The following is a 27,964-nucleotide window of genomic DNA, read 5'->3' as shown; positions in this document are numbered from 1 at the left end:
CACGTTCCAGGCTGAATTGCCCCGCATATTCTTTTGAATTTTTCACGCTGAACCATCATTTTGGAAGTGATCGCAAAGCTGGCACATACCTGCTTCGCATTACTAAAGAGCCCATTTAACGTGACTTTTGGTGTTTGCTGCAAAGAATCCCCCTGAAGGAACCATGCAAAATAACAGTGGCGGGCTAGCTATGCACATGCTAATGGCTATGCAAACAGGAACAAAGAAGCAGGCGAGTGTGGGGGGGTGGCATTTCTCCTTTTGCGTCGGGACCATGAATAGGCATTTTTATAGACACATTTTAAAAAAGAGCTCTGAGCGAGCATCAAAATTGACCATGCATAAATGGCCTATGACTTTTGTTTCTGTTTTAGGTGCCAAGCCTGCCCCTGGGATATGCTTTGAAAGAGTCAATTCCGCAGGCGATCCATATGGAAACTGTGGCAAGGATTCCAAAACTTCTTTTGCCAAGTGTGAAGTCAGGTATACACTCTATTTTGTGTCCAGTGGGGCGGGGGAGATGGGTGAAGATGGGAGAAGGAAGTTCTGACTGCCATAAAATTATTTAAATTATTTCTCCTCCTTTAGAGATGCTAAGTGTGGAAAAATTCAGTGTCAAGGGGGAGCAAATCGGCCTGTAATTGGTACCAATGCTGTCTCCATAGAAACAAACATCCCATTACAAGGAGGAGGTAAAATTCTGTGCCGCGGAACCCACGTCTACTTGGGGGATGATATGCCCGACCCTGGTCTTGTCCTGGCTGGAACAAAGTGTGAGGATGGAAAAGTAAGGTTCAGAAATGCTGTCTCATAATCCAACCTCTGACCCTAAATGCAAATGTGGCTCTAGTATTTGAAATGAGTTAAGGCTTATATTTTCCTACTCTCACAGCCCATTCCTGAGAGTTGCAGCAGCTGGGGATGGCGTGGCCATGGCGCCACTGTGGCGCCACCAAAGAGGCCTCACCACTGCAGTGTGGGGGGGGAGGACTATTTTAAAATAAAAATTGAGGGGAAAGCCCCATTGAAAAGAGCGATGCTGCGGCAACAAAAAGGTAGCAAAGCACCACCATTGTTTAAGGGGCTGTTCCCAGGCTGAAAGGGGTTAGGAAGCTCCCTAATGGCCGCTCCATACCCCGGAACACCCTGGGGACACCTCCTGGGACGCCAGTACTAGGATTTGCGCCAGGAGGACGCTGGTGGGAGGCCAAGCCAGCGTCTGTGGGCCATGCTGCCGCCACAGTCCAGAGAGGCAGGCGTAAGTGCCCCTACGCTGGCATCCATGCCAGTTTAGACAGCGCAAGTGGCACAGATGCCGGCGTAGGGGTCATGCCACCTCTTAAGCCCATTCGGCCCCCAATCTCAGGAATGGGCTGTCACTCTTACTGTCTGTATTTTGGCAACTAACAGTTTGACACAGAAAATTTATTATGTAAACCATTGTCCTATTTTAAGCACAGTCTATCGATTATTGAGAATAAGTGAAATCTTACTCAAAAGGACTAACAATACATTTTTTTCATTATAAATGCTGGAACAAGAGTTTAGAGAGCAGTGAAATACATACTGTCTGCAAAGTTTTTCATGCTACACCCATCTCCTGGCTGACTAATAATCTGTTGGATGAAACCATATGAAGTTAAAATACACTTGCATGCTGGATTCATAAATGCATCAGTATGAAAAACATTTATGTTCCAAGATTTCCATGGGTAACCCTTAAGCAGTTTTAATGCTTCCTTATACTTTTAGCTGATACCATACAGTGGTTTTATGTGTGGCAGCATTATCTGTGTCCAGCTGGAACCGATGACAGGGCTTAAGTTGAGCTCGGGCTCACTAGGACTTAAATCCAGAACGTGTGTGGAATGACAGAGCTCAATATATCTGAAGTAATAACAACAAGCAGAGCATCTCGATGCACCCGAATATAGCCTTTCCTTCACAATTGAGTAACCTCAGTCAGCCCGAACACATCTGGCATTATGACAGTTCACCGCTTCCAGGTCAAAGAACATAGCTGCTAAACAGGCTTGATTCTCAACTTCTCCCTTTTCCAAAGTTTAATCACAGGATATTGACTTGATTTATTAGAAGGGAGGGGACACAGCTTGTTTTTGAAAATTAATTCCAGTATCTTAGAATTTCCTGGCGTCCGTGGCATTTCCTTCTAGGATTGCAGCGCGTACCTTGGCCTCACAACAACATAATGGTATTTAGTGCTGTTTGACTTATATTTCCATCTGCTTGTTCATCAGCTGTGCGTTCTGGCACACTTCAAAAGTGGGGAAGCTGCCGAGGGGGAAAAAAAGCAGCTTCTGCATGGCGAAGGGAGGGGGGAAAGCCTTTAATATTCAGGGGAAGAACAGCATATTGCATAATCTAACAGTGTTCAGGTTTTGCTCGGGTTTCTTTACCCAGGGAAAAAAAGAATTATGAGCAGACATGGGAAAGGGCCCCTGAGAATTGCAGATTTAAAGACGGAGGACTTCTGTGCTGTTGGCAGATTGCAGATCAAGAAGAACATTTGGATACATTTTGTCAAAACCTCTGAACTTTTGGTTGCTTTTGAGGTTTCTTGAGTTTCCACATCAGTTAGACATACTGGCAGCAAACTTTAAACATATTCTGTATGGATCAAGTATGATTTACATTACTCCACTAGAAGCTCGTTCAAAACAAATGGGTGGGGCTCCATTCTTCTTCTGATAAATCCAACAAAGAAAGTGAAGGGGGAGGGGGAGGACCAATGATAGAACTTGCTTTTGGGAGGCCTGGTTTTAAATTACACCTTAGACCAGAGAAAGACTTCTTCAACCTCAGTTTCCTGTCTGTAGAATGGGAATGACAGTGGATTACATGAAAGAGCTGATGTGATAAAATGCTGTTATATGCATTCAGTGTTTGGGCAAACTATATAGGTGAATATTTGCCCGTTATTCTGATTAATTTACTTATATTTGTATCCCACTCTTCCTCCAAGATTCTTTGTTACAACTATAGCCTTGGAACAGTTATTGAGCCTCAGTATTAACATATGAAGCTGCCTTATGCTGAGTCAGACTCTTGGTCAGTCTCATCCAGTACTGGCTGAACTCAGACACTTTGACAGACTGCAGATAAAAATAGCTTTGTTGGCACTGGGCAAGAACCCAGCTTGTTTTGCTGTCCTGACATGCTGTCCTCACTCCTCCCACTTCCATCCTCCTCAAGCCAGGTCCACAGCTACAGAAGGCCAAATGGGGAAAGTGCCCCTTTAGAATAATGACATGTCCCCTCCCTGAATTCCCAGCATTCATTTAAAAAACAAAAACAAACCATCCAGTGCTCTTTTCATTGTGGAGATATAAGGGGAAATGTGTAAGAAGTGTTTTCCTGGATTGTCCAGGAAAGAATGAGGAAAGGGAAGCTGCAAGATGACTGGAGTTAACTCAGTTAACCTCTTCCTGACTACATTCATTAACATTTCCTCTCTCCCATAACCTTTTCCCACTGGGCCCTTTGGTTTCATTCCTTTTTAATGTCTGCAGCGACAAGTGAGAACATTGTGCACAAAATTGGAAATGCTACTTTCTCTCTTTGCAGTGGGAAATGTGCCTCAAGAGTAAGTGGGCCATTGGGAGGGGGGGGCGGAGCAAAAAAATGAATGCCCATTTTCACCCAGCCTGGTATCTGTTTGTAATCATTAATTTCAAGCCACCTTCCCCTATGAAAGAACATGCTCACATGTTCTTACTAATCAATAATAATAACCAATAATATCAAGCTCCTCTCCTCCCTCAAAATATGGGATTGGGCTAAAGAACTGAAGAGGCAGGTTTAAACGCCAGAATTTACAAAATAATTACTTTATTGCAAAAATACATATGGCCAAAGGGGAATAATATCCAGGCAATCTTAATTCCCACCATCTATCAGTACAGAAACACAAGGTCTTTGGATCTAAATGAATTTAAGCCCATAATAACCCATGTTTTGGTTGCCAAAACACATGTGCAGAATGTTTTTCCTTCACTAAACAGTATCCACACACATCTTTCTATCTGTTATTGGGGATAATCTCTAGGTTAATGTCATGCAGGCAGGTGAAGCTGAGGAACTTCCCATTTTAGTAACTATGCATTCCCAAGGAGAGTTACTCCAGTCTAAGCCCATTGAAATGAATGGGTTTAGACTGGAGTAACTCTCCTTATGAATGCACTGTAAAGCAGTGATTAATTGACATCTCTTCTACTCCTCGACTTTCCCATCCACTGTTTTGAATCTTACCCCCCATCCTTATACCCTGCAGTATCTTGGGAGAAGAATTTAAAAGACCCCAAAAGACTTAATTGTATGATCAGAAGCAAATCAATTCACTTGGATATCTGATGGTTTGCGATATTACAGATATATGGCTTCTGCTTAAACTTCTGTGCTTGCTTGGTTGTAGTTACGTGTAAATTGGATAGAGACCAGTTCCCCTGGCCATTGGACTCTATGGCATTGAAGTCCCTCCCGTCCTGAAACCCCACCCTCCTCAGGCTCCTCCCCAAAAACCTCCCACCAGTGGCAAAGAAGGACCTGGCAACGCTATTTGTATTCCATTTGTAAGATCTCCATAAAACATTTGATGGGCCATAGTTCAGTGGTTGAGCAATGTATGTGCGTTGCATGTTGAAAGGCCCAAGATCAATATCTGTGGTCTCCAACAGAAAGGGCCTCAGATCACAAGACTGGAAAATACTTCTGTAAGATACTTCAGACGGTATTTTATCAATCAGAGGAGACAATACCAGGCTAGGTAACCCAATGGTGAGAATGAATAGAAGGCAGCTCACTACATTTATTAAAATGTTTTCCATTTTGTATTGGAAGGACTCATGAATAAATCCAAAAGCACGTCCAGCTGGTATGGCATAATGAAGTTAGTCCTATTGAATGAGCAGTGCAGTCCTAAACAGAGTTATACCCTTATAAGTCCATTGAAGCCAAAGGGCATAACTCTGCTTAGGCTTGTAGTGTAAGCCGTTTTAGGCTACAATTACACCGGTGTCAGTGGTTTGCAGCAAGTCAGGTTTGAGCAGAATTCTGTGCGCTGAAAATTCTGTGTTTGAGAACTGACCTCGAATTAGAGCAGATTCTCTCTGTACAGTGTGATGATGCTGAAACTCACTCTCTTTTCCTTTCCATTTGCCTCTTTCCCCCTAGGGAACATCTGCCTCGATTAAACATCTCTGTTGTTTTCTGCTTCACTTTCCCCCTCCTGCGATTTGTTATTCTGACTGGCCTTTAGCTCTGCTGAAATCACCCTCGAATTTAAAGGAGAGAAGATGTCATATGCTAGACTTCTGATTGTTGACCTAGCATCTAATTCTCATTCCAGCATCTTTTCTCAACTTGAATGACTTATCAACCACTCTGTAAATGGGTCATTTCAGTTTGCATTGCATACTGCTGTTGTAGTGGTGCTAATCTTGCTTTTCAGCCACAGTGGAGTGGTGACGCTAACTCTCTATAATGATTGCATACAGAAATGAACGCATTTGATTATACGCCACTCCCTGTTTGCTGACTTCCAGATAAACAAGAGGAACACTGATGCTAATTTGCCCTTTCCAATAGGATGATGCTTTTACCTAAAATGCAACCGTGTGTGTGTGTGATCACAAAAGGAATTTAATTTTAAAAGTGACTGTTGAGAAGAAGAAAAAGCTAAATGTAACTAAAATTTAGCTTTTGGCGACATTAAGTAGTTTCTAGTTACCCTAGAATACATCCAATATTCAATCATTGTTAGCATTTTTTGTCAGCTTGTTTTTTTACACAGTAATGTATTCCACACAGTGTCATGTTAGAGTGACAGTGTGGAGTGGTGGTTAGAGTACTGGACACCCATCACTGGGGTTCAGCTCCCAACAGAGCCACAAAGCTTATTCCATGACCTTGAGCCAGTTACACTCTCTCACCTGTTTTTTCCAGGTGCTCTTTCTATAAGGAGGTCCGATCCAAGCTAATTTCTCCGCTTCTCAATCTAACAAAGGACAGCTCTGAGGATGGGAGACAGAGGAGTCTCCTCTGGGAAGGGTCAGACCAGATGGTGAAACAAGTAGCCAAATTTTGTGCCACAACATATAAGATCTGTCAGATAAAGCTGAGGCTTGGTAATTCAACTTAAAAAGGGGGAACATTTTATTAAGTCATAGAATCATAGAGTTGGAAGGGACCACCAGGGTCATCTAGTCCAACCCCCTGCACAATGCAGGAAATTCACAACTACCTCCCCACCCCACCCCCAGTAACCCCTTCTCCATGCCCAGAAGATGGCTAAGATGCCCTCTCATTCATCATCTGCTTAAGGTCATAGAATCAGCATTGCTGACAGATGGTCATCTAGCCTCTTTTTAAAAACCTCCAGGGAAGGAGAGCTTACCACCTCCAAAGTCGAGGTCTTTTAATTGCTTAAACTATCTTAAGAATTGTATATCATATAGTTTTAGATACTGTTTTATTTTCTTTTTTTCCCTTCAATTTTATCCTGTAACTGATATGGATGTTTTAATTGCATTAGCCGTATTAATAAATCTGAATCTGACACTCTCAGCCTAAACTACTGCACAGGATGGTTGTGAGGTTCAATTAGGGATAAAGAGGCACAGCTCTTTGGAGGGTCAAAAGCAATATAAATATTAACCAAAAGTAGTTAGTTGTTTGGTGTGGTTGACCGGCAAATAGAACTTCTGCGCTGTCTTGGACGCATAGAAGGGTTTGTGCAGTTCTTTGAATCCAGGGTCGTGTTTTCCATCAGTGGTTCATTTGTGAGAAGAACAGCAGTTTGCAATTTGAATAGACAGCTACAGAGAGAAAAAGAGAACTGAGAGTCTACACAGCTCTTTTTACTGCAGTGGAAACATACTGATTTGCGCCAGCAAGAAGCTTGTTAATATTTCAGTGCAGTCAATTAATTTTCATGCAGAGAGTGGAAGAATCCATTGGCAACCCTCACTTTTCCTTAAAAGATTAAGTGAAATCCAATTATAAAAACATCATATAGTTTGGATGTCTACTCACTCCCCCCCCCAAGAGATATCTGAAACTTTCTCAGCAACTGTGAAGGCCAAGCCTCAGTTCTTTGTATTACCTGGGGTGGCTTTCTTCTTCATAGGGGGCACACTGCTTCCATTCCACCCACCTGAATGATAGGATAGGGTTGCCACCTCTGGATTGGGAAATTCCTTGAGACTTGGAGGGGAAGCCTGAGGAGGGCAGGATTTGCAGAAGGGATGGACCTCTGTGGAATATAATGGCATAGAGTCCACCCTCCAAAGCTGCCCTTTCCACCAAAGGAACTGATCGCTGTAGTCTCCAGATCAGTTGTAATTCTGGGAGGTCTCCAGCTCCCACCTGGAGGTTGACAATCCTATGTCAGGAGGCAGGCACTCCACTCCAGTACAAGCCCCTGCATGGGTGAGCATTGGCAGGGAGGTCCCAGCTTATACATCACAACATTTGCGTGTTGGGAGGGTAAGAGGCGTGCCCACTCTTCTGCCATGTGATGGAACCACAAGATAACTTAGGTTTACATGCTCTTCACTTCTCTGAGCAGTGAGAAGTTCCAGGGAGCGACCCTACAGGGCTTTGCCAACACACCTCCTGAGCCAAGACTCAACAGAAGGGGTATTCTTTTGATTACAGTGCTTGGCCACCAACATCCTTGCTGCCAAGATCAAACTCCTTAAAAAATATCCATGTTTTTTCTCCAGCTGTGGGTCCATCTGACCAAACAAAATGAGCATTGGAGTACATTCCACCTCCTCTCCTATTATGTCACTCAAAATCCTACAAATCTTTGGCCAAAAAGTAGAACGTGTCGGGGCAGCTCCACTATAAATGAATAAACGGATCCTTTGACTGCGGCTCGTTGCCAGCATTGATCTATTGTATTATTGACCATCTTGTTTATTCTAACAGGGGTGTAGTACCATCTTAACATAAGTTTTAACCCATTTTCTCTAATATTAATGTTTATCAAGGTATGCAAAACATGCTTATAGATTTTTTTTCTCATTTGTCAAATGCTATCTCTTGCCTCAAGTCTGCTTCCCATTTAGATCTATAAACAGGATCTCTATACTCCAATTCAACTAGAATACTATAGAACTTTATTAAGAGTCCTTTAGAATGCCCTGAGTATGCCATAACTTTCTCAAATATAAATAATGGGGAGTATAGGTACCAAGTACGGTATACTGAAGGTATAAAATATAAAGTAGTACCTATGATGTATGTGTATATAATCATAGATGGCAATAATTTTGTTTCTAATATAAATCAAATTTTTGCTAGTATTCATTGTTCAAGAATACTGTTGATTGTCATCGTTCAACAATTTTCAGTGTTCAGCATAGTTTATGAATGTACATACATTGTGTTTCCTTAAGTCATTTATACAACTTTTTTGTTTTCTTGAAATTTCTCTACAAGCTAAAATATTATCAGGTAGTTTTGCTATGTTTGCTATGGGGACTTTCCCCCCATTTTGGGGTTTTTAAAAATAACTCCTTCCCCCCCCCCCCAGCGGCTGCGAAACCTCATTGGAAGCGCTGCAGTCACACCGTCCCCCGCCACTGTGGCTTTCAGGAATGGGCTGTTAGAGATCTGAAAATATCTTCCCTTTGGGCCAACCTGCTGGTAAAATTCTGAATTTGGAAAAATTGCTATCTTACCAACTGGTTATCACTTAATGCGCTTTTGATTTGTTCCCAAGTACAAACTTTCTCTTCTTTGCATATGTCCATAAGTCTATTATGACCAGCTTGTTCCCACTTAGAGAAATTTCCTGGCACTCTGGCCTGCAAAAAAATATTTATTATAAAAAAAATGGCATTAACAATGACTTATCCAACTGTAATGATCTTCTAAACTTATCCCAGGATGCGACTAGAGAGAGAGATGTCAGGTTGGGCTTATCATTGTCTTTATATTTGTCATCTGACCAAAACCAAGCTGCAAGCAGTAACATTAACCCTAGTCGCCCTAACTCCCATGATTTAGTAAATTGTCCCCCTATAAACCAGAACCTTATTGCCACAAATCTTGCAGCATGATAATAATTTTCTGTTTCTGAAACTGATAAGCTGCTCTCTCTTTCATTCTCTCTCTCTCTCTTCTTCTTTTCTATGGCCTGTATTACAGCTCTATTCACTCTTGGTCTTTTGTAACCCCAAATAAAGAGCTCAATCGTTGTTGATTTTTTTAATCAAAGGTAATACCTCTTTAGGAAAGGTCAGAGTTATTGCCATAAACAGAAATACAAATGGAGGCAGGGCTTTCATCTTAATAACTGCTATCCTTCCTGACCATGACAAATTGTAAGCCAACCATCTCTTCAAGTCCGCCTCCAATTTACTCAATACTGGCAGCACATTATCCTGCACAAGATTTCCCACTTTTTGGAACCTGTGAGCTTAATTATAGCTTTGCCCCCCCCTCTTCCTGTACATTTATGCCCAACAGGACCGATTTATCCACATTGATCTTATAACCCGATATCTGTCTAAACTGCTCTATTAACCAACCCTTTGCAAGTTTCTAGAGGATCCATATTGAGATGGAGAAGGAAATAAAGGAGGTCACTGAAACAAAGCTGGGGGTAAAGGGAAGATGACTGGAGAAGACACTGGCAAACAACCCCGTAAACAAAGTCTGCCTAGTAAACGTCGGGATGTGACGTCACCCCATGGGTCAGGAATGACCCGGTGCTTGCACAGGGAACCTTTACCTTCACCTTTACTGAAACAAATAATGTTGTGATACTGGGAGATCTCAACTACCCTCACATTGGGGCCTGAACGTGCTGAGACTGAGGGCAGAAAAGATCTTGGGTTCATAGTAGAGAGCTCAATGAAAGTGTCAACCTAATGTGCTGCAGTGGTGAAAATGGCAAACTTTGTGCTAGGGATTATTAGGAAAGGGATTGAAAATAAAACAGCCGGTGTTATAATGCCCCTGTATAGATCTATGGGGCAGCCTCGTTTGGAATATTGTGTGTAGTTCTGCTCACCATATCTCAAGAAGGACATCTCAGAGCTGGAAAAGAGCCCTGCTGGACCACTGGTCTGATCCCGCAGGGCTATTCTTACGTTCTTATGTCTGATTTATAAATTATAAAACCATGCTCACATTATGGGTGAAGAACCCCTTGTGATATCCCTTTAAATATTATAGTCTGGCAACCCAAGCCACCAAGTGATTGGTTATTTACATACCTGCTTTTGCTATTTAAATATCTGTCATGTCTTATTGAATTCAGTAGATGCCTTCAGTTGAAATAAGTCTGAGAACAGCTACTTCTGTGATACTCAGATATTTCATCCTTTCCTTGGAACTTATAATTTAGCAGCACTTTTAAAAGATTTTAACTATTGAAATCTTACTTTGTTATTATAGTATACTGTCTATTGGCATAGCATAATTGTTAAACAGAAGTAATATTAATTTTATTTCTATAATTAACTAAAATAATTCCTTGGTTTGAAATTACAACTTGAAAGCATGCTTCTATAAGCATTCCCAGAAAGTTGAATTAAAAATCAGAAAAAATAATAAGTACGAAAACGGTTGGTACATACACCATAGATATATTTATTCTGGCAATAATAAACCTGCTATTTTTTCATTTTATAGATTTGCCTCAATCGCCGCTGCCAAAATACCAGCGTATTTGGTGTTCATGAATGTGCAACAAAATGTCACGGACGTGGAGTAAGTATTACGGATACAATTTTTTACAGTCAGTCAATACCCAGCTGAGCAATAAATCATGCATTGGGTACAACTTTTGAAATCTGTGATTCTTTGTAATATATCCGTCAAAGTCTCTTCAGTATGTCCTTCCAAAAGAGATCAATCTTCAGTGCCCTTTTCAATGACCGAGAAATGAGATGCGGTTTTTATTTCACAAAAGAATGTTTGGTTGCAGTGTCAAACTGTTTCTAAACATTAAGATTGCTGGCTAAAAACATAGAAATCCTTTCTCTACTTGGAGTCGTTCAAGAACAACTTCATACTGGGGTGTGAAATATCTTGGGCCACACGTCATTCAGATGTAACTGAACAAAAATAATTCTAAGAAGCATTTCGAATTTTTATAATTATAAAACAGGGCCAAACTAGATGTGACACCCACAGATACCCCTGCCATTTTTAAGCGATTTAAAAATTACACAAGGGCCCTATCACGCAGCGCAGCAGGCTGTGGTGTTCTTGTTTTTCCCAACTCACATCTTTTCAAGTGCCAGGATAGCCGTGGGGGTGGGGTAGGGTTGCCAACTGCCAGATAGTAGCAGGAGATCTCCTGCTAATTCAACTGATCTCCAGCCGATAGAGATCAGATCACCTGGAGAAAAATGGCCGCTTTGGCAATTGGACTCTATGGCATTGAAGTCCCTCCCCTCCCCAAACCCCGCCCTCCTCCGGCTCTGCACCAAAAATCTCCCACTGGTGGCGAAGAGGGACCTGGCAACCCTAGGGTGGGAGGGGCAGCTGTTTCAGCATTTGAAAAGGTGCAAGGGGGGCAAGAGTGCCTCAGGCCTTGTGGAATTTTTAAATCAATTTAAAATGGTGGTGGCATCCAGAGTTTGGACCAGTGGATATCATTACATCTAGTTTGACCCTTTGTTGTATAAAAGTTTCATGCCTGCAGTTGGTATTGTCCCCAGAGTACCTTAATGGAAGGTTCAAATAACTCCCTCATGCAGCGCTTCTTTCCTCAAGCCTTTCACATTTACCTTGCCCTTTAAACCAGGTCTTAGCATTTACCTTGCCCTTTATACCAGTTCCTGAGCTTGTGGGGGGCAGAGAGAAACTCAGATCTGTTGTGACTCACAGATCTCCCTCCATTTTCTACACACCCTTAAACAAAGTTAAAGGTGCAAGCACCGGGTCATTACTGGCCCGTAGGGTGACATCACATCCCAACGTTTACTAGGCAGACTATGCTTATGGGGTGGTTTGCCATTGCCTTCCCCAGTCTACATAAGAGTGATAGGCACAGTAAGGTAAAGGTAAAGGTCCCCTGTGCAAGCACCGGGTCATTCCTGACCCATGGGGTGACATCACATCTCGACGTTTCCTAGGCAGACGTTTTTGTTTTACGGGGTGGTTTTGCCAGTGCCTTCCCCAGTCATCTTCCCTTTACCCCCAGCAAGCTGGGTACTAATTTCACCAACCTCGGAAGGATGGAAGGCTGAGTCAACCTTGGTTCGGCTACCTGAAACCAACTTCTGTCGGGATCGAACTCAGGTCGTGAACAGAGCTTGGACTGCAGTACTGCAGCTTACCACTCTGCGCCACGGAGCTCCTGATAGGCACAGTAGCCCTATTTTATTTAGTATTCGTTTAAATCATTCCTGTTTTCAGTGGACTGGCTGAGAGTGGCAAGGAATGTTGTTGTTTTTTAATTCACTGTTTTCCTGCTATTGTGTGGATGTGTTATTTTCCAGGTCTGCAACAATAAGAAAAATTGCCACTGTGAAGCCCATTGGGCTCCTCCCTTTTGTGACAAGGCTGGATTTGGGGGCAGCCTCGACAGCGGCCCAGTCAGACAATCTGGTGAGTAAATTATTGGCTCCAGAGTCAGTCTGATTATGAGGCCAAAGCCAAAGCAAGTGGCTTTGGACATCAGATTACTGGGGGGAAGGTCTAAAGGACACGTCTCCATTTCTATATGCCTTTACAAATTGGTTTTGATTAAGAGTGAAAAGGTGTCATTTTTATTTTTTCACTTCTAGCACAGAAACGTCTCAGGCTTTCACTTTCCCTCACTTCTCTAACAGACAATAAAGTGACAGCAAAAAGGCTGTTCATTCTTCCACAAAGTCATTCTTGACCACTGTGTTTTTCATATTCCCATGTCACCTGCTCCAAACGTATCCTTCCCTTTTCATCTTTACTTAGGGTTGCCAGCCTCCAGGTACTAGCTGGACATCTCCTGCTATTACAACTGATCTCCAGCCAATAGAGATCAGTTCCCCTGGAGAAAATGGACACTTTGGCAACTGGACTCTATGGCCTTGAAGTCCCTCTCCTCCCCAAACCCCGCCCTCCTCAGGCTCCGCCCCAAAAACCTCCCACCGATGTCGAAGAGGGACCTGGCAACCCTATCTTCACTGTATCTTTATCAAACCTTTGGGTCTCTCTTCACCTTTAACCTATCTCCAGGTCTTAGAGTTGGTTCATATATTAATGCAGCTCATTTCTTACACTTTGTAAATAGTCACCTTATGCAAGTAATGTAATTTTAGGAGAGAAAGCTCATGCGAAAACACACACAAACTCTCTGGTGAGGAGATATGCCATTGTTGTGTTCTGCTCAGCCTCTACCATATTGTGAAAGCGTTTGAAATTGTTGCACTAATAGCAAACAATCGGTTTCATGCTCTTGATGAAAGACTTAGGGGGTTACCGCACTTGTATTCCCAGCAATGTATTAAGAGTTTGAAAATGTTATAAAAAATACTGTTCGCATTTTCTATGTATTCCCACCGATGTATTAAGAGTTTGAAAACGTTATAAAAAATACTGTTCGCACTTTGTTTGGCCCCTTTAGCTGTGAAGACGTCTTCCAACCATTTATAAGCCGTGGTATCCAAAAACCCTTTTAAAGCGATGTTTTTTACAACATTTTCAAACTCTTAATACATCGCTGGGAATACAAAGTGCAGTAACCCCCTTAAATTGTTCATCAAGCCAACCTGGCTGAAAGCTGTGCCTTTTGCAGCTGTGTCAAAACCATTGTCCTGGAAGATCAGGGATTTAATTGCTGTCTTTTTCCAGTCAAGTCACCCACCTTTGGTTTTGAGTGCTTTCATGCTTTATAAAACTGCCTTCTTCATAGAATTTTGTCAAACAAACTTGAGGTCATTTTTTCTAACATGCCTCCCACATTTCCCTGTATTCACTGATTAACAATGAATGCTGCTTCTTGTGTACTGACTCACCACGTGGATCAACCCCCACTACACACAAAGCCTTTCAAAAAGCCTGTGTATCACGAGAAGTAACCCTAAGCCACCTGACACTTTCCCCCACATATACTCATTGGGTTGGATTGAGCAATATGCAGTCTTGCAAGTGGTGGAGAGCAAGCTGAGAACAAGAGGCCTCCTTAACTTCCGCTTGTTCCCCTTGCACCACGGTCGGTCTGTACAAGAAGGTAATCTTCCAACGGAGTCAAATTGCACGCAGCTGATTTCCCAAAGAGACGCTGGTCTTTTATGCAAGGGCGTTTTACCTGGGGTTCGAGGCTCTCTTGACCCACACTTTCTGTTCCGAATCCTAAAAATGTTATGCATGTTGTTGCTTGCCCTAGAGAAAGTCCTGGGCTTTCTGGAGTACTGTAGAATCATGAGCAAAAATCTGGAAGCGTCTGAGTCCCCGCCCCTTGAAAACACTGCTTTGTAATTGGCTGTAGTGCTTACTGTGAGAAAAAACATCTCACACACACCCCAGCTCCCCTCTCCCGCGCTTTGGCTTATGCATAGAAATGGGAACGATTTAACCTGGGCTGATCTCAGGGGAGATTAAAGAATCACATTACAACAGGATTGGGAAGACCCGGACATTGTGAGGGCTGGGCGTGAGGTCATCTCTAAAGGACAGGAAACTCATGTATAACCCCAATGAAAAACTGAGTCGGACTGGCAGAGAAAGTAAGTCAAAGTACCCTTGCATAAAAGAACACTGGGTATCAACCATGCAATCTGAGCCCGCATATCCTGAATTTGGTCCTGTTTGCATGTGATCCTCCTGGATGGATGGCCAGTGGCATCAAAGATGGGACTGGCATCGTAGATAGGTGTGTGTAGGGCTATGTGTCATCTGATCCAGACTAATGTAAGTTCCAGGAGGACCTGAACTGTATTTGTGTAGGGATGTTGTTTCTAGAATCCTCGTCCTTCAGTTTTCCTAGTACATATTCTTTCACTATGTGTGGTGTCAGATTTTATTTTCTTCCCAAAACTTCCTCCATCTTTGCTCTGACTATCACTCTTAGATTTGTTCCTGAAGTTGCATAGGATTTGATTTCCTTCTTACTACTTTATTCTGTGCATTATAGAACCTCTGGCTTCTATGGCTGTACATTTAGCTACATTTAGCTGATGATGAGAATGGAATCAGGCCTGCATTTGCATGTAAAGCTAGCAATTGACTTGGAAATGATATCACTTTTTTGTATGAATAGTGCTATTCAAAAGTAAATTAGATTGCATTTACCGGATACTAGTTCCTGTAATGAACTGTTATGCTGAGCTGGTGACATCATAATCATTTCCATAACAATGCAGCGGCATTACAATTTCACAGCAAGATGTAGTTGACTAAAAGGACTACAGAAGAGACGGACCCTATTCAAACACAAATCTCTCCCATAATTTTAAAAAAAGTGAATTTAAGGCCACAATGATAAAATCTCTTATTCCCAGAGCAGTTCAACTGACTTTCTTGGGGTCAGTAGGGCCAGTGCACCTTCCTCCATTTTTTTTTCTTACTTTTCCCTTCCACACATGCTACACAGTGACTCTGCATACGCTCTTGGGAGCGTGGTCACAGTGGCTGTCGTGGTGACATGCAACCCCTTTTTATTTGTTTTTCTTTAGCATGCAACATAGCTCTATAGTGTAATATTGACATGCAAATAGTGTCCTCTGCATGAAACACCACCACCACACACCTTTTGTTTCCTTTACCTGGCACACAGAGGAATCACTGCACTTTGAAGTATGAAACCATCAGTTGAGCAGTGACCTCCTGCCCTGCTCCAGCCATGTTGCAGTTCTCCCCCCCCCCCCATTCCTTTCCAGGAAATATAGGCCAAAACTGCCTCACCTTTCCCCTTATATCTGTGCAACAAAAAGGACTATATCCTTTCTTTTTAAAAGAAAAATTCCAAGGAACCAGGGCTGGATCTACATTTTTTTGAAGGGAGGCAAAAGTATGAAATGACTCCCCCCATATATTATATACATATATTTTTGTTATATATACATTATATAATAAATGTATATAATATACATATATAATCAATGACCTTTTAAATGATAAAATAAATTGGGTTGACCATCATTAATGAATAATTTTATTGCCATCAAGTCACATCTGACATGTTGACCCTGGTGGGGTTTTCAAGACAAGAAATGTTCAGAGGTGGTTTGCCATTTATAGAGTCAATCCATCTCATATTGGGTCTTCCTCTTTTCCTGCTGCAACCATGGCTTTTCATGATCCACAAAGTCAAAGCCTTGCTGTAATCTATGAAACACAAGCTGATTTTCATCCTCAATTCTGCAATTCTCTTGTATGTTCCACAGTAACCAACGTAAATTTGCAATATGATCTCAAGTGCCTCTTCCTTTTCTGAATCTGGCTGTCCTATGATGTTGTATATGCATGTGTTGTAGAAATGTAGAATGGGCATGGCTCAGCTGTAGAGCATCTGCTTGGCATGCAGAAGGTCCTGGGTTCAATCCCTAGCATCTCCAGGTAAAGTATGTAGCAATAGGTAACAGGAAAGACCTCTGCCTGAGACCCTGGAGCCAGAGTAGATGATACTGACTTTGATGGGCCAAGGGTCTGATTCAGTATAAGGCAGCTTCATGTGTTCATATGTACTTTGAGTGGTAGTGATGCATGGGGGAAAGGAAGAAACCTGTTTGTTAGAAGGGCTCTCTCTCTCTTTATATGCAGTAAATTCCCCTAATCTATTTTATCTGTTTTTATCTCCTCAAAATCTATGTTTTGTTATGAGAAGCTTAACTAGGTTTTAGTGAGTTTATTAATGTTTGGGGCATGTAAGCAACTTTCAAATATTGAGTACTATGAGTTGAGAGTGGCTAAGAGAGCCGATCCGATGCATGTTTACTCTCAAGTCAACCCCACTTTATTTCATAGGGTTTCCTCCCTGGCAAGTGCATATACATATAGCAGTACTGCAATTGAACTCTTTCCTCTGCCACCAACTTCTTCTCTGACCTTAGGCAAGCCACTCTCAGCTGTTGTTGTCGTCTCCCCACCCCCCCGGCAATATGGAGATAACACTGACCTAACTCGCAGGGCTGTTGTAAAGGCTAACAGAGACAATATATGACCAGGGAGTGCTTGGGCTGCCCAGAAGTGGTTCTTAATGGTTGAGGCTACTTATGCGGGATTGCTGAGCATGTGGTGTTGAGGGCCCGGGTCAAGTGTGTGTCTGGGGGGGGGGGTACCTTTCTGCTCCCTCCTGACTAAAAAATGCCGCTGTTTCTGCGGCTGGGGTCCGTGCATGTCCTGTGCTTCTTCCCTGACACCTGGCTCCATTGTGACAAAGCCGCTTACACGCGTGCTGCCTGAGCGCAGGTGGTTGCACCCATTTATCCGTCCAGTTCCTGTGTGTGGTGGCTTGTTGTGCACACGTGCCACTCTTCCTTGGAGGAGGTGGGGGGTGAGAGAGCACAAGCAGCCCTGGTGGGGCGGGGGGGGGCAACTAGTGAAGGCGAGTGAGGCAGGCTTTCTGCTCCCTCCTGCCTGAAAAATACCCCTGTTTCTGTGGCCGGGGTGTGCGCACGTTCCTGTTCCTTCCTTGGCGCCTGGCTCCATTGCCCCAAAGCCACCTCCATACGTGCTGCCTGAGCACAGGTGGTTGCATGCCATTTTTATGCCTGGTGCCTGCATATGGTGGCTTACAGGAGCGGGCCACTCTTCCTCAGAGGAGATGGGGGTGAGAGAGCGTCAGTGGCCCTGGTGGGGTGGGGGGCAGCAGCTTGCGAAAGTGAGCAAGGCAACAATGGTGGGATGTGGGGGTAGGGTTGCCAGATCCAGGTTGGGAAACTCTTGGGGATTTGGGGATGGACAGGGACCTCAGTGGGGTACAATGCTATAGAGTCCACCCTCCAAAGCATCCGTTTTCTCCAGGGGAACTGATCTCTGTAGTCTGGAGATGAGCTGTAATTCCGGGGGATCCCCAGTTCCCACCTGGAGGCTGGCATCCCTAGTACAGGGCCTTATATTCTTTCTGTTAGAGCTCTGACTCCTTGACAGCAATTGGTGCCTGTTTTCCCTCCATTTTTCCCCAGTCCAACCCTAAAGTGTAGAAGGTGCCTGGGAAATGTAGGCCTATTGCAACATTTGTACAAAGCCTCAGGCCTTTGTGGAAGAGAAGCTTCCTTGAGATCTACAAACAGCTCATTCTTAGGGCCAGGATCATGACAGTTCTCCAGTTTGAAAGCCAAGATGGAGGAAAAACCTGTGTTGGAAGTATCTGAAGTGGTTCTAAGATGGCGAAAGCTTATGCCAAAAATAAATGTGTTTGCCTTAAAAGTCCCACCAAATTCTTTGTCATGTTAAAGATGTAATCTGTAAGCAAATGTGATTTGTTATGCAACAGTATGGTAAAGGACTCCAATTGCAACAGGCGCTCTTGATCCTTAAAATATGACTTGGAATTGGATATAAATGGATCTGACCTAGTTCACAGACACAGTATACAAATGCATGCTCATCACTTGATTATTGAACATCACATGTGTTATTGGGCCATTATGGTCATAATACTACAAAAAAAAAAAAACCTTTTATATCACTCAAATGTAATGCAGTTAACTGGATTCAGTTGCCAGCCATTAAATGTACAATAATTGTGTAGAAAAATCAAATAATGTGTGAAGCAGCCCTTATTTCCAAGTAAATGTGTTTAGGATAGGGAATGGGGTATTCATATATTCCATGGCAAATATACTACAATCTCTTTGCCATAACTAGAGAAGGGAAATGGAATTTATGCTGTTTGTTAAAGTCAGAGCTTCTTGCCTTCATTTTGTGGTTTGTTTGTTTTTAATACTACACTGCAAATTAATGTTTTAATACTACACTGCAAATTAATGTATCATGGTGCTTTAGCTATCTGTTTGCAATGACAGAACTATGTCTTGTAAACAACAATAGGAATGTCTAGAGAAGCTAATGGTTCTGCCTTGACATTTAGAGTTAAACATGAACCTTTATTAAAGTGGTTTGAATTATGATCTGAGTAGTCTGCACATCAAAATGGTGAAGGATTTGCCTAATAGAAACATAGAATCATAGAGTTGGAAGCAACCACCAGGATTATCTAGTCCAGCCTCTTGCACAATGCAGGAAATTCACAACTACCTCCCCCCCCCACACACACACATACCCCAGTGACCCCTACTCCATGCCCAGAAGATGGCAAAAAAAAAAAAAAACCTCAAGGATTACTGGCCAAAGTGGCAATCGGCATTTCCCTGGGCATGTAAGAAAGGGCCACAAGAGCCAGACACTGACACAGCCCTGACAGATGGCCATCTAGCCTTTGCTTAAAAACCTCCAAAGAAGAAGAGCCCACCACCTCCCGAGGAAGCCTATAACACTGATGAACCACCCTGTCAGAAAGTTCTTCCTAATGTTCAGCTGAAAACTCTTTTGATTCAATTTCAAGCCGTTGGTTCTGGACCTATCTTCTGGGGCAACAGCAAACAACTACGCACCATCCTCTATATGACAGCCCTTCAGTAACCAGAAAAAAACGCACATGAAAAATGCCCACATGAAAATTGCTCACAAAAAAAACCACGGTCATAAATGCGCACAAGGAAAAAGCCCACATGGAAAAAGCCCACACAGAAAATAGCCCACACGGAAAAAAGCCCACACAGAAAAAACTCCACACAGAAAAAAACCCACATGGAAAGAAGCCCACATGGGGAAAGCCCACACAGAAAAATACTCACGTTTGAATACTTAATATTATTTATTTATTTTGTTTTTTAAAAATTACAACCATAACATAATTTTTACAACCCATAACATAACTTTTACACACAGAAAAATACATTTGAATACTTAATATTATTTATTTGTTTTGTTTTTTAAAAAATACAACCATAACGTAATTTTTACAACCCATAACATAACTTTTACAACTATTAACATTAACAATTACTTAATAAAAAAAATAACTAGATCAGAAAGAACCATATTTTTTTATTTCCAAATCATTAAAAACACTATTTGTACTGGTATGATAATACCTGATAATTATTCATTTTTTATTCTTATTTTTATTCTTGGGCTTTTTTCCGTGTGGGCTTTCTTCTGTGTGGGCTTTTTTCCGTGTGGGCTTTTTTCTTGTGTGCATTTATGACCGTGGTTTTTTTTCTCTGAGCAATTTTCTTGTGGGCTTTTTTCTTGTGCGTTTTTTTCATAGAACCCAGCCCTTCAAGTACTTGAAGATGGTTATTATATCACCTCTCAATCATCTCCTCTCCAGGCTAAACATACCCAGCTCCTTCAACCTTTCCTCAAAGACTTGGTCTCCAGACCCATCACCATCTTCGTTACCCTCCTCTGGGCACGTTCCAGTTTGTCTACATCCTTCTTAAATTGTGGTGCCCAAAACTGAACACAGTACTCTAGGTGAGGTCTAACTAGAACAGAGTAAAGTGATACCATCTCTTTGCGTGATCTGGACACTATACTTCTGTTGAATACGCCCAAAATTGCATTTGCCCTTTTAGCTACCACATCACACTGCTGACTCATGTTCAGTGTATGGTCTACTAAGACCCCTAGATCCTATTCACACATATTACTGCCAAGAAAAGTGTCCCCCCATCCTATAATTATGCATTTGCTTTTTCCTACCCAAATGCAGAACTTTACATTTATCTCCATTGAAATTCATTTTATTAGTTTTAGCCCAGTTTTCCAGCTTGTCAAGATCATCCTGTGTATCCTGGCTCTGTCTTCTACCGTATTTGCTGCCCCTCCCAATTTAGTATCATCTGCAAATTTAATAATCATCCCCTTTGTTCCTTCATCCAAATCATTTATAAAGATGTTTAACAACACAGGTACTGGGACAGATCCTTGAGGCACTCCACTTGTCACTCCTATCAAAGAGGATGAGGAACCATTAACAAGCACTCTTTGGGTGTGATCTGTCAACTAGTTACAGGTCCATCTAACAATAGGCTGTAAACCACATTTTACCAACTTGTCAACAAGAATATTATGTGGAATCTTATCAAAAGCCTAACTGAAATCAAGGTAAACTATGTCCACAGCATTCCTCTGATAAGATGAACACCATTCATTTTAGAATTATATAGCACGTCTTGATGATTTTTTAGTAATCTGATGAGTTTTATTCAAGCCATGTGCTGTGCATAGGTGGTTTCTTACATTTCTTCTAAGTATAATGCTTAGAATAATACATAATGGGGTTATATGAAGATAAACTGTTTTTAATTGTTTATTCTGAATTTGAACCAGTAAGTTTAGTGCTTACACTCAGACTTGCCCTGAGATAAAGCCATATTGGTGTGCTGTTGGCATACATTTTCTTCTCTACCTACCTACATTCCTATTTAGCTCTACCTGTCATTAACCCCTCTTAAATACTTATATTTGTATGTGCCAAAAGAAAGTGCAAGAATAGGCATTCAGAGTATCAAAATGCCTACAAGCAGAATTAATTTCAATATTGAATAACCTGACTAGCAAAATAAGGGAAGGAACAAAACTTCTCCTAATAAAGCAAATATCTCATTTATTAGTCAACATGATAGAGATCCACTATCCTGTATCTCTGTGTGGATGTCAAATTAATCTCTGTAGCATTAGCAAAAAGTCTTAGTACCTGTTTTTCTACTGTTTTGCAGTCTGTTCTGCAAATTGGGTTAGTCCAGATATTTGATTTATAGACACACATGCAGTTAACAATATGGGCCAATCCTAATACTAAAATTACAGGCAGATCTGTCATATGGCTAACATGAGCCAAAACTGAAATAATTTCATTAACACAGCTGTTAAACGATGATGTTACTACACCTTCTACAGTGCAATCCTAAATAGAGCTATGCTATTCTAAACCATTTACTTCAGTGGGCATAGAAGGCTGTAATTCTTGCTTAGGACTGCACAGTTGGAGACAACCAGAACACGATATTCTCTTCTCACTCCATTGGCAGTATCTCCAGTCATACTGTAGCATGAGAATTATCCCCCGCACTGTTAGAGAAATTTGCACTGAACTATCTTTCAAAGCTTTGCTTGTGAAACACTGATCAGCCACAAAGTTCCCTATGATTTATCATGTCAGAGAGAGAAACGTCTCTGCTCTAACTCTTGATAATACAAAATTAATTGTTTGGACATGAGACAGGTTTATTCTCTTGTGAGCAACCAGCAACCAAACAAGACACCTGTATAATCTTTTATTTTTTCCCTTAAACAAAGAAAAAATATTTTTTATGGTGCAAGATACAAGAATATAAAGACATAAGAAAATTAACCCCAAGAAACTGCAGAAATGCATGCTTAAAATGTCAGCATTCCTAGCGCTACTTATTCATATTATAAATGATGTTAGTTGTTTAAAACAAATCAGCTTTTAGCTTTTTGCCTCTGCTTTTAGGGATTATCAAAAAGCCCAAAGTACCCAATATCTCACCAAGACATCTTACTTCTTAAACCTTTGAGTTCTGAGACTTCAAGACAAAGAAATCTGATTTGTTTCTCACAGGAGTGCTTATGTATAGAGAAAATTATCAGTCTTATCTTTCTCTAAGTTTGGTTCTCATAATCATGTGACTATTTCTAAATATACTCTAAATAAGAGAGAGAGAGCAACTGAAAAGAGCAAGAGTACTGTAGCACCTTAAAGACTAACAAAATTTCTGGTAAGGTATGAGCTTTCGTGAGTCACAGCTCACTTTTCAGATGCAGCTAGAATGTGAGTCCATCTGTCCTTAAGCAGAGAAGAGTGAATTCAGACACCTAATGGCAACAGCATGTGGCAATAGCAGGTAAATGACATTTGCAGGTGTGATTGGACTAGGTGTGATATGCAGAGAGATATTAGTTGTGGAGAAATCAGCATTGGTATTGAAACATGAATCCCAGGTTCCTATTCAATCCAGGAGAATGCATTGTGTTGAGCTTCATTGTTAGGTGTAATTCAGCAGTGTCTCTTTCTAATCTCCCTTTGAAATCCCTTTGTAAGAGAACTGCTACTCTTAAATCAGATTATTCTTTGCAGCTATTGGAAGCCTAGTATATTGGATGCCTTTCAATTATACTTATCATACTTAGATAGGTGTTGGAGATATAAGCAGCCAAGAGTTAATGTGACACATGTGTTATGGGCATGTCTGATTATTGTGCCATTGTGGTTAGAAATTAATAGACAAATTAATTTTACATTAGAATACTCAGTGGAACTTAATTTAGTTACCTCAATATTGGGACACATTCCTTCTTCCTGGAACTGCTTGAAAGGACAACAACTCAGGATCTTACAAGCCTTGGCAATAGCAAAATAAACAGCTCTTCAGGTGTGGAAAACAGCAGTTACCCCACACATTAAAATATGCACTAAAGCAATGTTAGACATTGCAGTGAAATAGAGAGCTACCTTTAATAGAGAAGAAGCAACTATGACATTTCTTAATGTTTGGTCTGAATTAGTGGATTTATTTGGATATTAACATGTATCACCGTTTGTTTGTTTTTTGTTTAAAATGTATAATTTCTTAACTGGGTACAGTTTGTTTTCTGTCAGGCTTGTATGTTCCACCAAATTTTCTGCAGTTTTGTTTTTAACATCACTCGTGCAACCTTTTCTTTTAAAACAACATTTAACAAAAAGATGTTTATATGCAGGCCAAACTGTTGTTATAGAGTGGTATAGTATTCACTTTCATCGCCATCCAGCTCTGCTCCAGGAACATAAGATTGCAAAAGAGAAGTGGAACTTTAGGGATGGGGAGATGAGGGAAGGTGGGTATGTACACAGGAAGGGGTACAATAATCTCAGCTGCACAATTTCATAACTTTCAGCGCAACCTGGAAGCACCAGCATTGCACCAGGGTAACACTGTATCACTCGCCCCATGGTTTCAGGCGAATGCATAGATGTCAGGCTGGTATGATGCTGATGCTTTATTGTCTTACCAGAAATGATATCATCATGAGGGGATGTTGATCGCTGCCCCCCTTTGTCCAGCCTGTTTCTGCCCACTGACCAGCTGAGTGTCGGTGGGGAGAGGCCAAAATTTCCGGGAGGTTGCTACCATAATCAGGCATCTGGCAAACCTAGTTAGGGATTATGTGGAAAGAGATAAGTATAACAGCCAGATTTCAGAGCAGTTGACAGATTTGGCATGGTTCTTCCATATGATCCCTCTCTTCCATACAGTTTTCCTTACCTACATTATCCAAACACCACAGTATGGAGCTCCAGGGACTAGCAATCATGTCACTCCTCCTAATAGAAGCATCAGTCCTGAACCAAATGAAAAGCAAAAGATGTATTTTTGATTGGTGATGTGCTGTGCCATTGATAAAAGTTGGACCTTGAAATGAAAAGTACCTTTCATTGGCCTCGGTCTATTAATAAGAATGTTGGCGCTGTTTGCTTTCAGATAACAGAAGTTTGATCATTGGGCTCCTCATTACCACCCTGTGCCTTCTAGCTGCTGGGTTACTTATGTACATCAAACGAAAAATCTTAATTAGATTGTTCCTTATAAATAAGAAGAGTACAATAGAGAAACTGAGGTATGATATATATTTTAACCTCCCTTTTTTCCCTTTTTAGTCTTAATAAATATGTGTGGAAGATGAACAGCGCTCATTATCTATTTGGTTCTAAAATCCTCAAGGCTGAGCATCATCGTGCACATATGTCTCTTTTTCATTTTTCTTTTAATAAAATTCATTGCAAGCGCTGCCCTCCCCCGGACTTATCTGGGACCACTTTTGTGTCCGGGGACTGGGGAGTGAGCAAAGGGGAAGGATTTCTCCTTCGGCTCCTCCGTGATGGTGGAGGGATGTGGCTGTTGGTCCCGACCGTGGCTTGGGTGGCCAATCAGCTATCTGGGCCTGTAGGGGAGGGGAGGGGCTTCTCCCTCACCCCTTCCATCTGCAAATAAATGCTGCAGTTCATTCGGTAAGTAAAGAGACTGTGGCCTAAGGGTGTGCCGTAACAACATGTCTTGTTCCGGTTTTGAGGGAAGGGCCAGCAAAAGGAGTGTCGGCTGCATTGATTCTCTGTCCAAGCCACCCATGAGTGGCACAACGAGGAGAATGTCAATCCATTGCAGGGACTCGGCTCAGCTGTTACCAAAGGGGACTTGATGAGCATTGCCTCCTGGATCTCTTATGGCAAAGTGTAACAGCTGGGGGTTCCTTTTTAACCTCCTTTCCCTTTACCATCTTCAATGGCTGTGGCCTATCTTTCAGTCATGAGGGCTGCTTAGATAACATCCGAAGTCCCAGTCACATGGGAAGAGGCAGTTGTCCCACTGTTTAAAGGAAGGAAATACTAACACTAAATAGCCACAATGTTACCTCCTCCCACTTTTGAGATTATCTAAGTATAGGGTTGCCAACCTCCAGGTTCTAGCTGTAGATCTCCTGCTATTACAACTGATCTCCAGCCGAGAAAGATCAGTTCACCAGGAGAAAATGGCCTCCCCAAACCCCACCCTCCTCAGGCTCCACCCCAAAAACGTCCCGCAAATGGCAAAGAGGGACCTGGCAACCCTATCTAAGTAGCATGGGAAGGAACTGTGTGCCAGCAGCTGGCATGCCACACAGGAAGGCCCTTACCGGAGAAGTGGAACCTCTAGTGTCTGAAAGGAATTAGCCAGTCATGACATTGCAGCACAGAAGGGTGTCAGAAGTGCTTCCAGTGCGTAACTAACCTTCAGGCAAATGTAGACTTCAACCTTTGCTACAATAACTGGCCCACTGAACACAGTACATGGGAGCCATTGCTGCCTCAGCCCAGGCAAGTGAGGCCCACTATCCTGGGGTTTGTCCCAGCAAAAATGGTGCATGTGCTTTTTTCTAGAACACTTCCAACGGGGGGGATCAAGACCATGAGTATCTTCTGTGTCCTAAATGTGTTTTTCATCAGGTTATATTAATAAGCAACTTCTGTAAAGCAAAAAGTGTTTTTATAACCTGCTTGAAGTAATAGGGTCATCTTTTCTGCCTAATTCACCAAATAAACCACAATACACATAGCTGAGGTCAGTAGCAGCTTCATTAAAGCAGCCATTTGGGAGTTGTAAAGCAGCAGTTCCACAGATTGCAAGAACTAATTTAACAGACTAATGGCTCCAAACAAAACAATCAATATTTATTTTTTTATTCATGCAAATATGTCAGTTAGGTTTTACTTTTACTGTTTGCTGAAGAAAGTAAAAATGAGCAAGTTTTTAAAGCATTGGCCACCATTAACATGTATGCTTGTTTTGCAGGTCTGTGAGTCCAGCAAGGCCTTCCAGCACATTTGAATCCAATCATGTTCATACCACAACTCTCAATAAAAATCTAGCCAAAAAGCCACAAAATTTAAACACATCTAAGGTAGGTCTGTCAAAGGATTATTGATCAGATATAAACTATGTTTCCCACATGTTTTAAGCTTATATAGGATGTTATGAAATTATAGAGTATTTCAGCTAGGGAGTGAAACAGAAGGAAAATAACCTACGCTCAAAAATGTGCATTTTCCAAGTTCTAGACAGATGGAGGTTTCTGCTGGTGGAAAAGAAATAAATGCATTTGGTCTCTGGATTGTAGCCAGCCATCTCAGCGAGGAGCAGTGCTTTCCAAACATCCAAGGATCAGTGTGGAGTAAGCTTCTGGAAGCTGTTAATTTGGTTGTTCTTTGGCTTCAGAAAAGGTGAAGTGGAAATGGGCAAATTAAAAAGAAAGTTTAAAGCCCATTCAAAACAGCCTCGAAAGCAATAATGTTTACATCCATTAGATATAAAGATCTGACAAAGAAGAAGCATATGGGCGCAATTTAGCCATGAAGTTAAGTATTTTAGCTCTCACAGATTGTAGTGGAAGAATTGAAATACATGTTTAGTGTGCTCTCTGTTTCTCTTTCTCAGTGAAATTAGTAAAACTTGGAAATGCTTAATTTTGTCTGGGTCATGCCCATGTTTTTAAGCTGCTGTTCACTTGGCTGTGATCTGTGTGTCTGCAGAGGAATGATTCACAAAGATTGCTGCGGTATCAGCGAAGTGACATTAGTAACCCTGTGAAGGCACGGTCAAACCCACCAGAGCGTATCTTGCCACCCCTTTGTGACCTATCCTGTAAGCAGTCTGCACCCACAAAGATGCTACCAGCCAACCCTTTCCCCAGGCATAATGAGGTAGGTGTCTTTTCTTTTCAAGATGCCATAAACCCATGGCACAGTGGGACTGCTAGCTTTCCAAGTGTAACATAAGGAGATTGTTTGCACCAGGTCACAGAATGCAGTGTGTTTGTTTCCTTCCCATCTTAGGTCCAAACTAGACATTACTTGTGATATGAGTTGGGACACAGGTGTCCGTCCCAACTCACTGTCCCAGGTTCACCAGGGCTTCTGCAATATATATAAAAAATAGGCACTAGAATATCATTCTGTCGCTATATTGTTGCAACTATAGGTATAGTAAGTTTTCTAAATTCCCAGTTTTTCTTTCTTTTTTTTAAAGTAAATCTCTAGGCCTTTCCCTTGTGATGCCTTTTTTGTTATATCTCTGCTAGGGAAGGAGCTAGAGACTTAATTTTTGTTTTTACGTGAAAGCTGAGGTTTCAGAGAACCTGCTACACCTACTGTTACAATTGTATGTCAACATAACAATAATCTAGCACTGATTTTTAAAAAAATATAAAGCCCCAGGTGGCCGTGGGAGGAATTGGCTGCTCCAGGGACTGGGTCAGGGGAAATGGTGGCCATGTAGGCTGGACAATCTGAATTTTCGCACCCACACAGCAGCTATCCAGGCTTTACTGCAATCTTTCCCAAAACTTTGGAGCAAAGCAGGTTTAAGAAAGATCAGAGAAAATTCAGGGAAACCCCCCTGAAGTGCACGAATTCACCACAATTCACCATAAAACCATTGAAATCAGGACAGCT

General features: G+C 41.8%; 1 protein-coding gene across 1 annotated transcript in view; it reads left to right on the top strand.

Annotated features, from left to right (window-relative positions):
- ADAM12 (ADAM metallopeptidase domain 12) overlaps positions 1 to 27,964 on the top strand; it is a 278,563-nt gene that overhangs the window by 238,417 nt on the left and 12,182 nt on the right. The window contains exons 16-22 of the mRNA XM_056850479.1: positions 375 to 483; positions 589 to 787; positions 10,666 to 10,743; positions 12,483 to 12,591; positions 24,462 to 24,597; positions 26,307 to 26,415; positions 27,044 to 27,214. Coding sequence (XP_056706457.1) covers positions 375 to 483; positions 589 to 787; positions 10,666 to 10,743; positions 12,483 to 12,591; positions 24,462 to 24,597; positions 26,307 to 26,415; positions 27,044 to 27,214 — 911 coding nt within the window. The remainder of the gene's footprint in view (positions 1 to 374; positions 484 to 588; positions 788 to 10,665; positions 10,744 to 12,482; positions 12,592 to 24,461; positions 24,598 to 26,306; positions 26,416 to 27,043; positions 27,215 to 27,964) is intronic.

Source organism: Euleptes europaea, chromosome 5 (genome assembly GCF_029931775.1).
Source record: "Euleptes europaea isolate rEulEur1 chromosome 5, rEulEur1.hap1, whole genome shotgun sequence".
Lineage (NCBI taxonomy): Eukaryota > Metazoa > Chordata > Lepidosauria > Squamata > Sphaerodactylidae > Euleptes > Euleptes europaea.
Note: the sequence above shows the minus strand (reverse complement) of the source record. Positions and strands in the feature narration are given on the sequence as shown.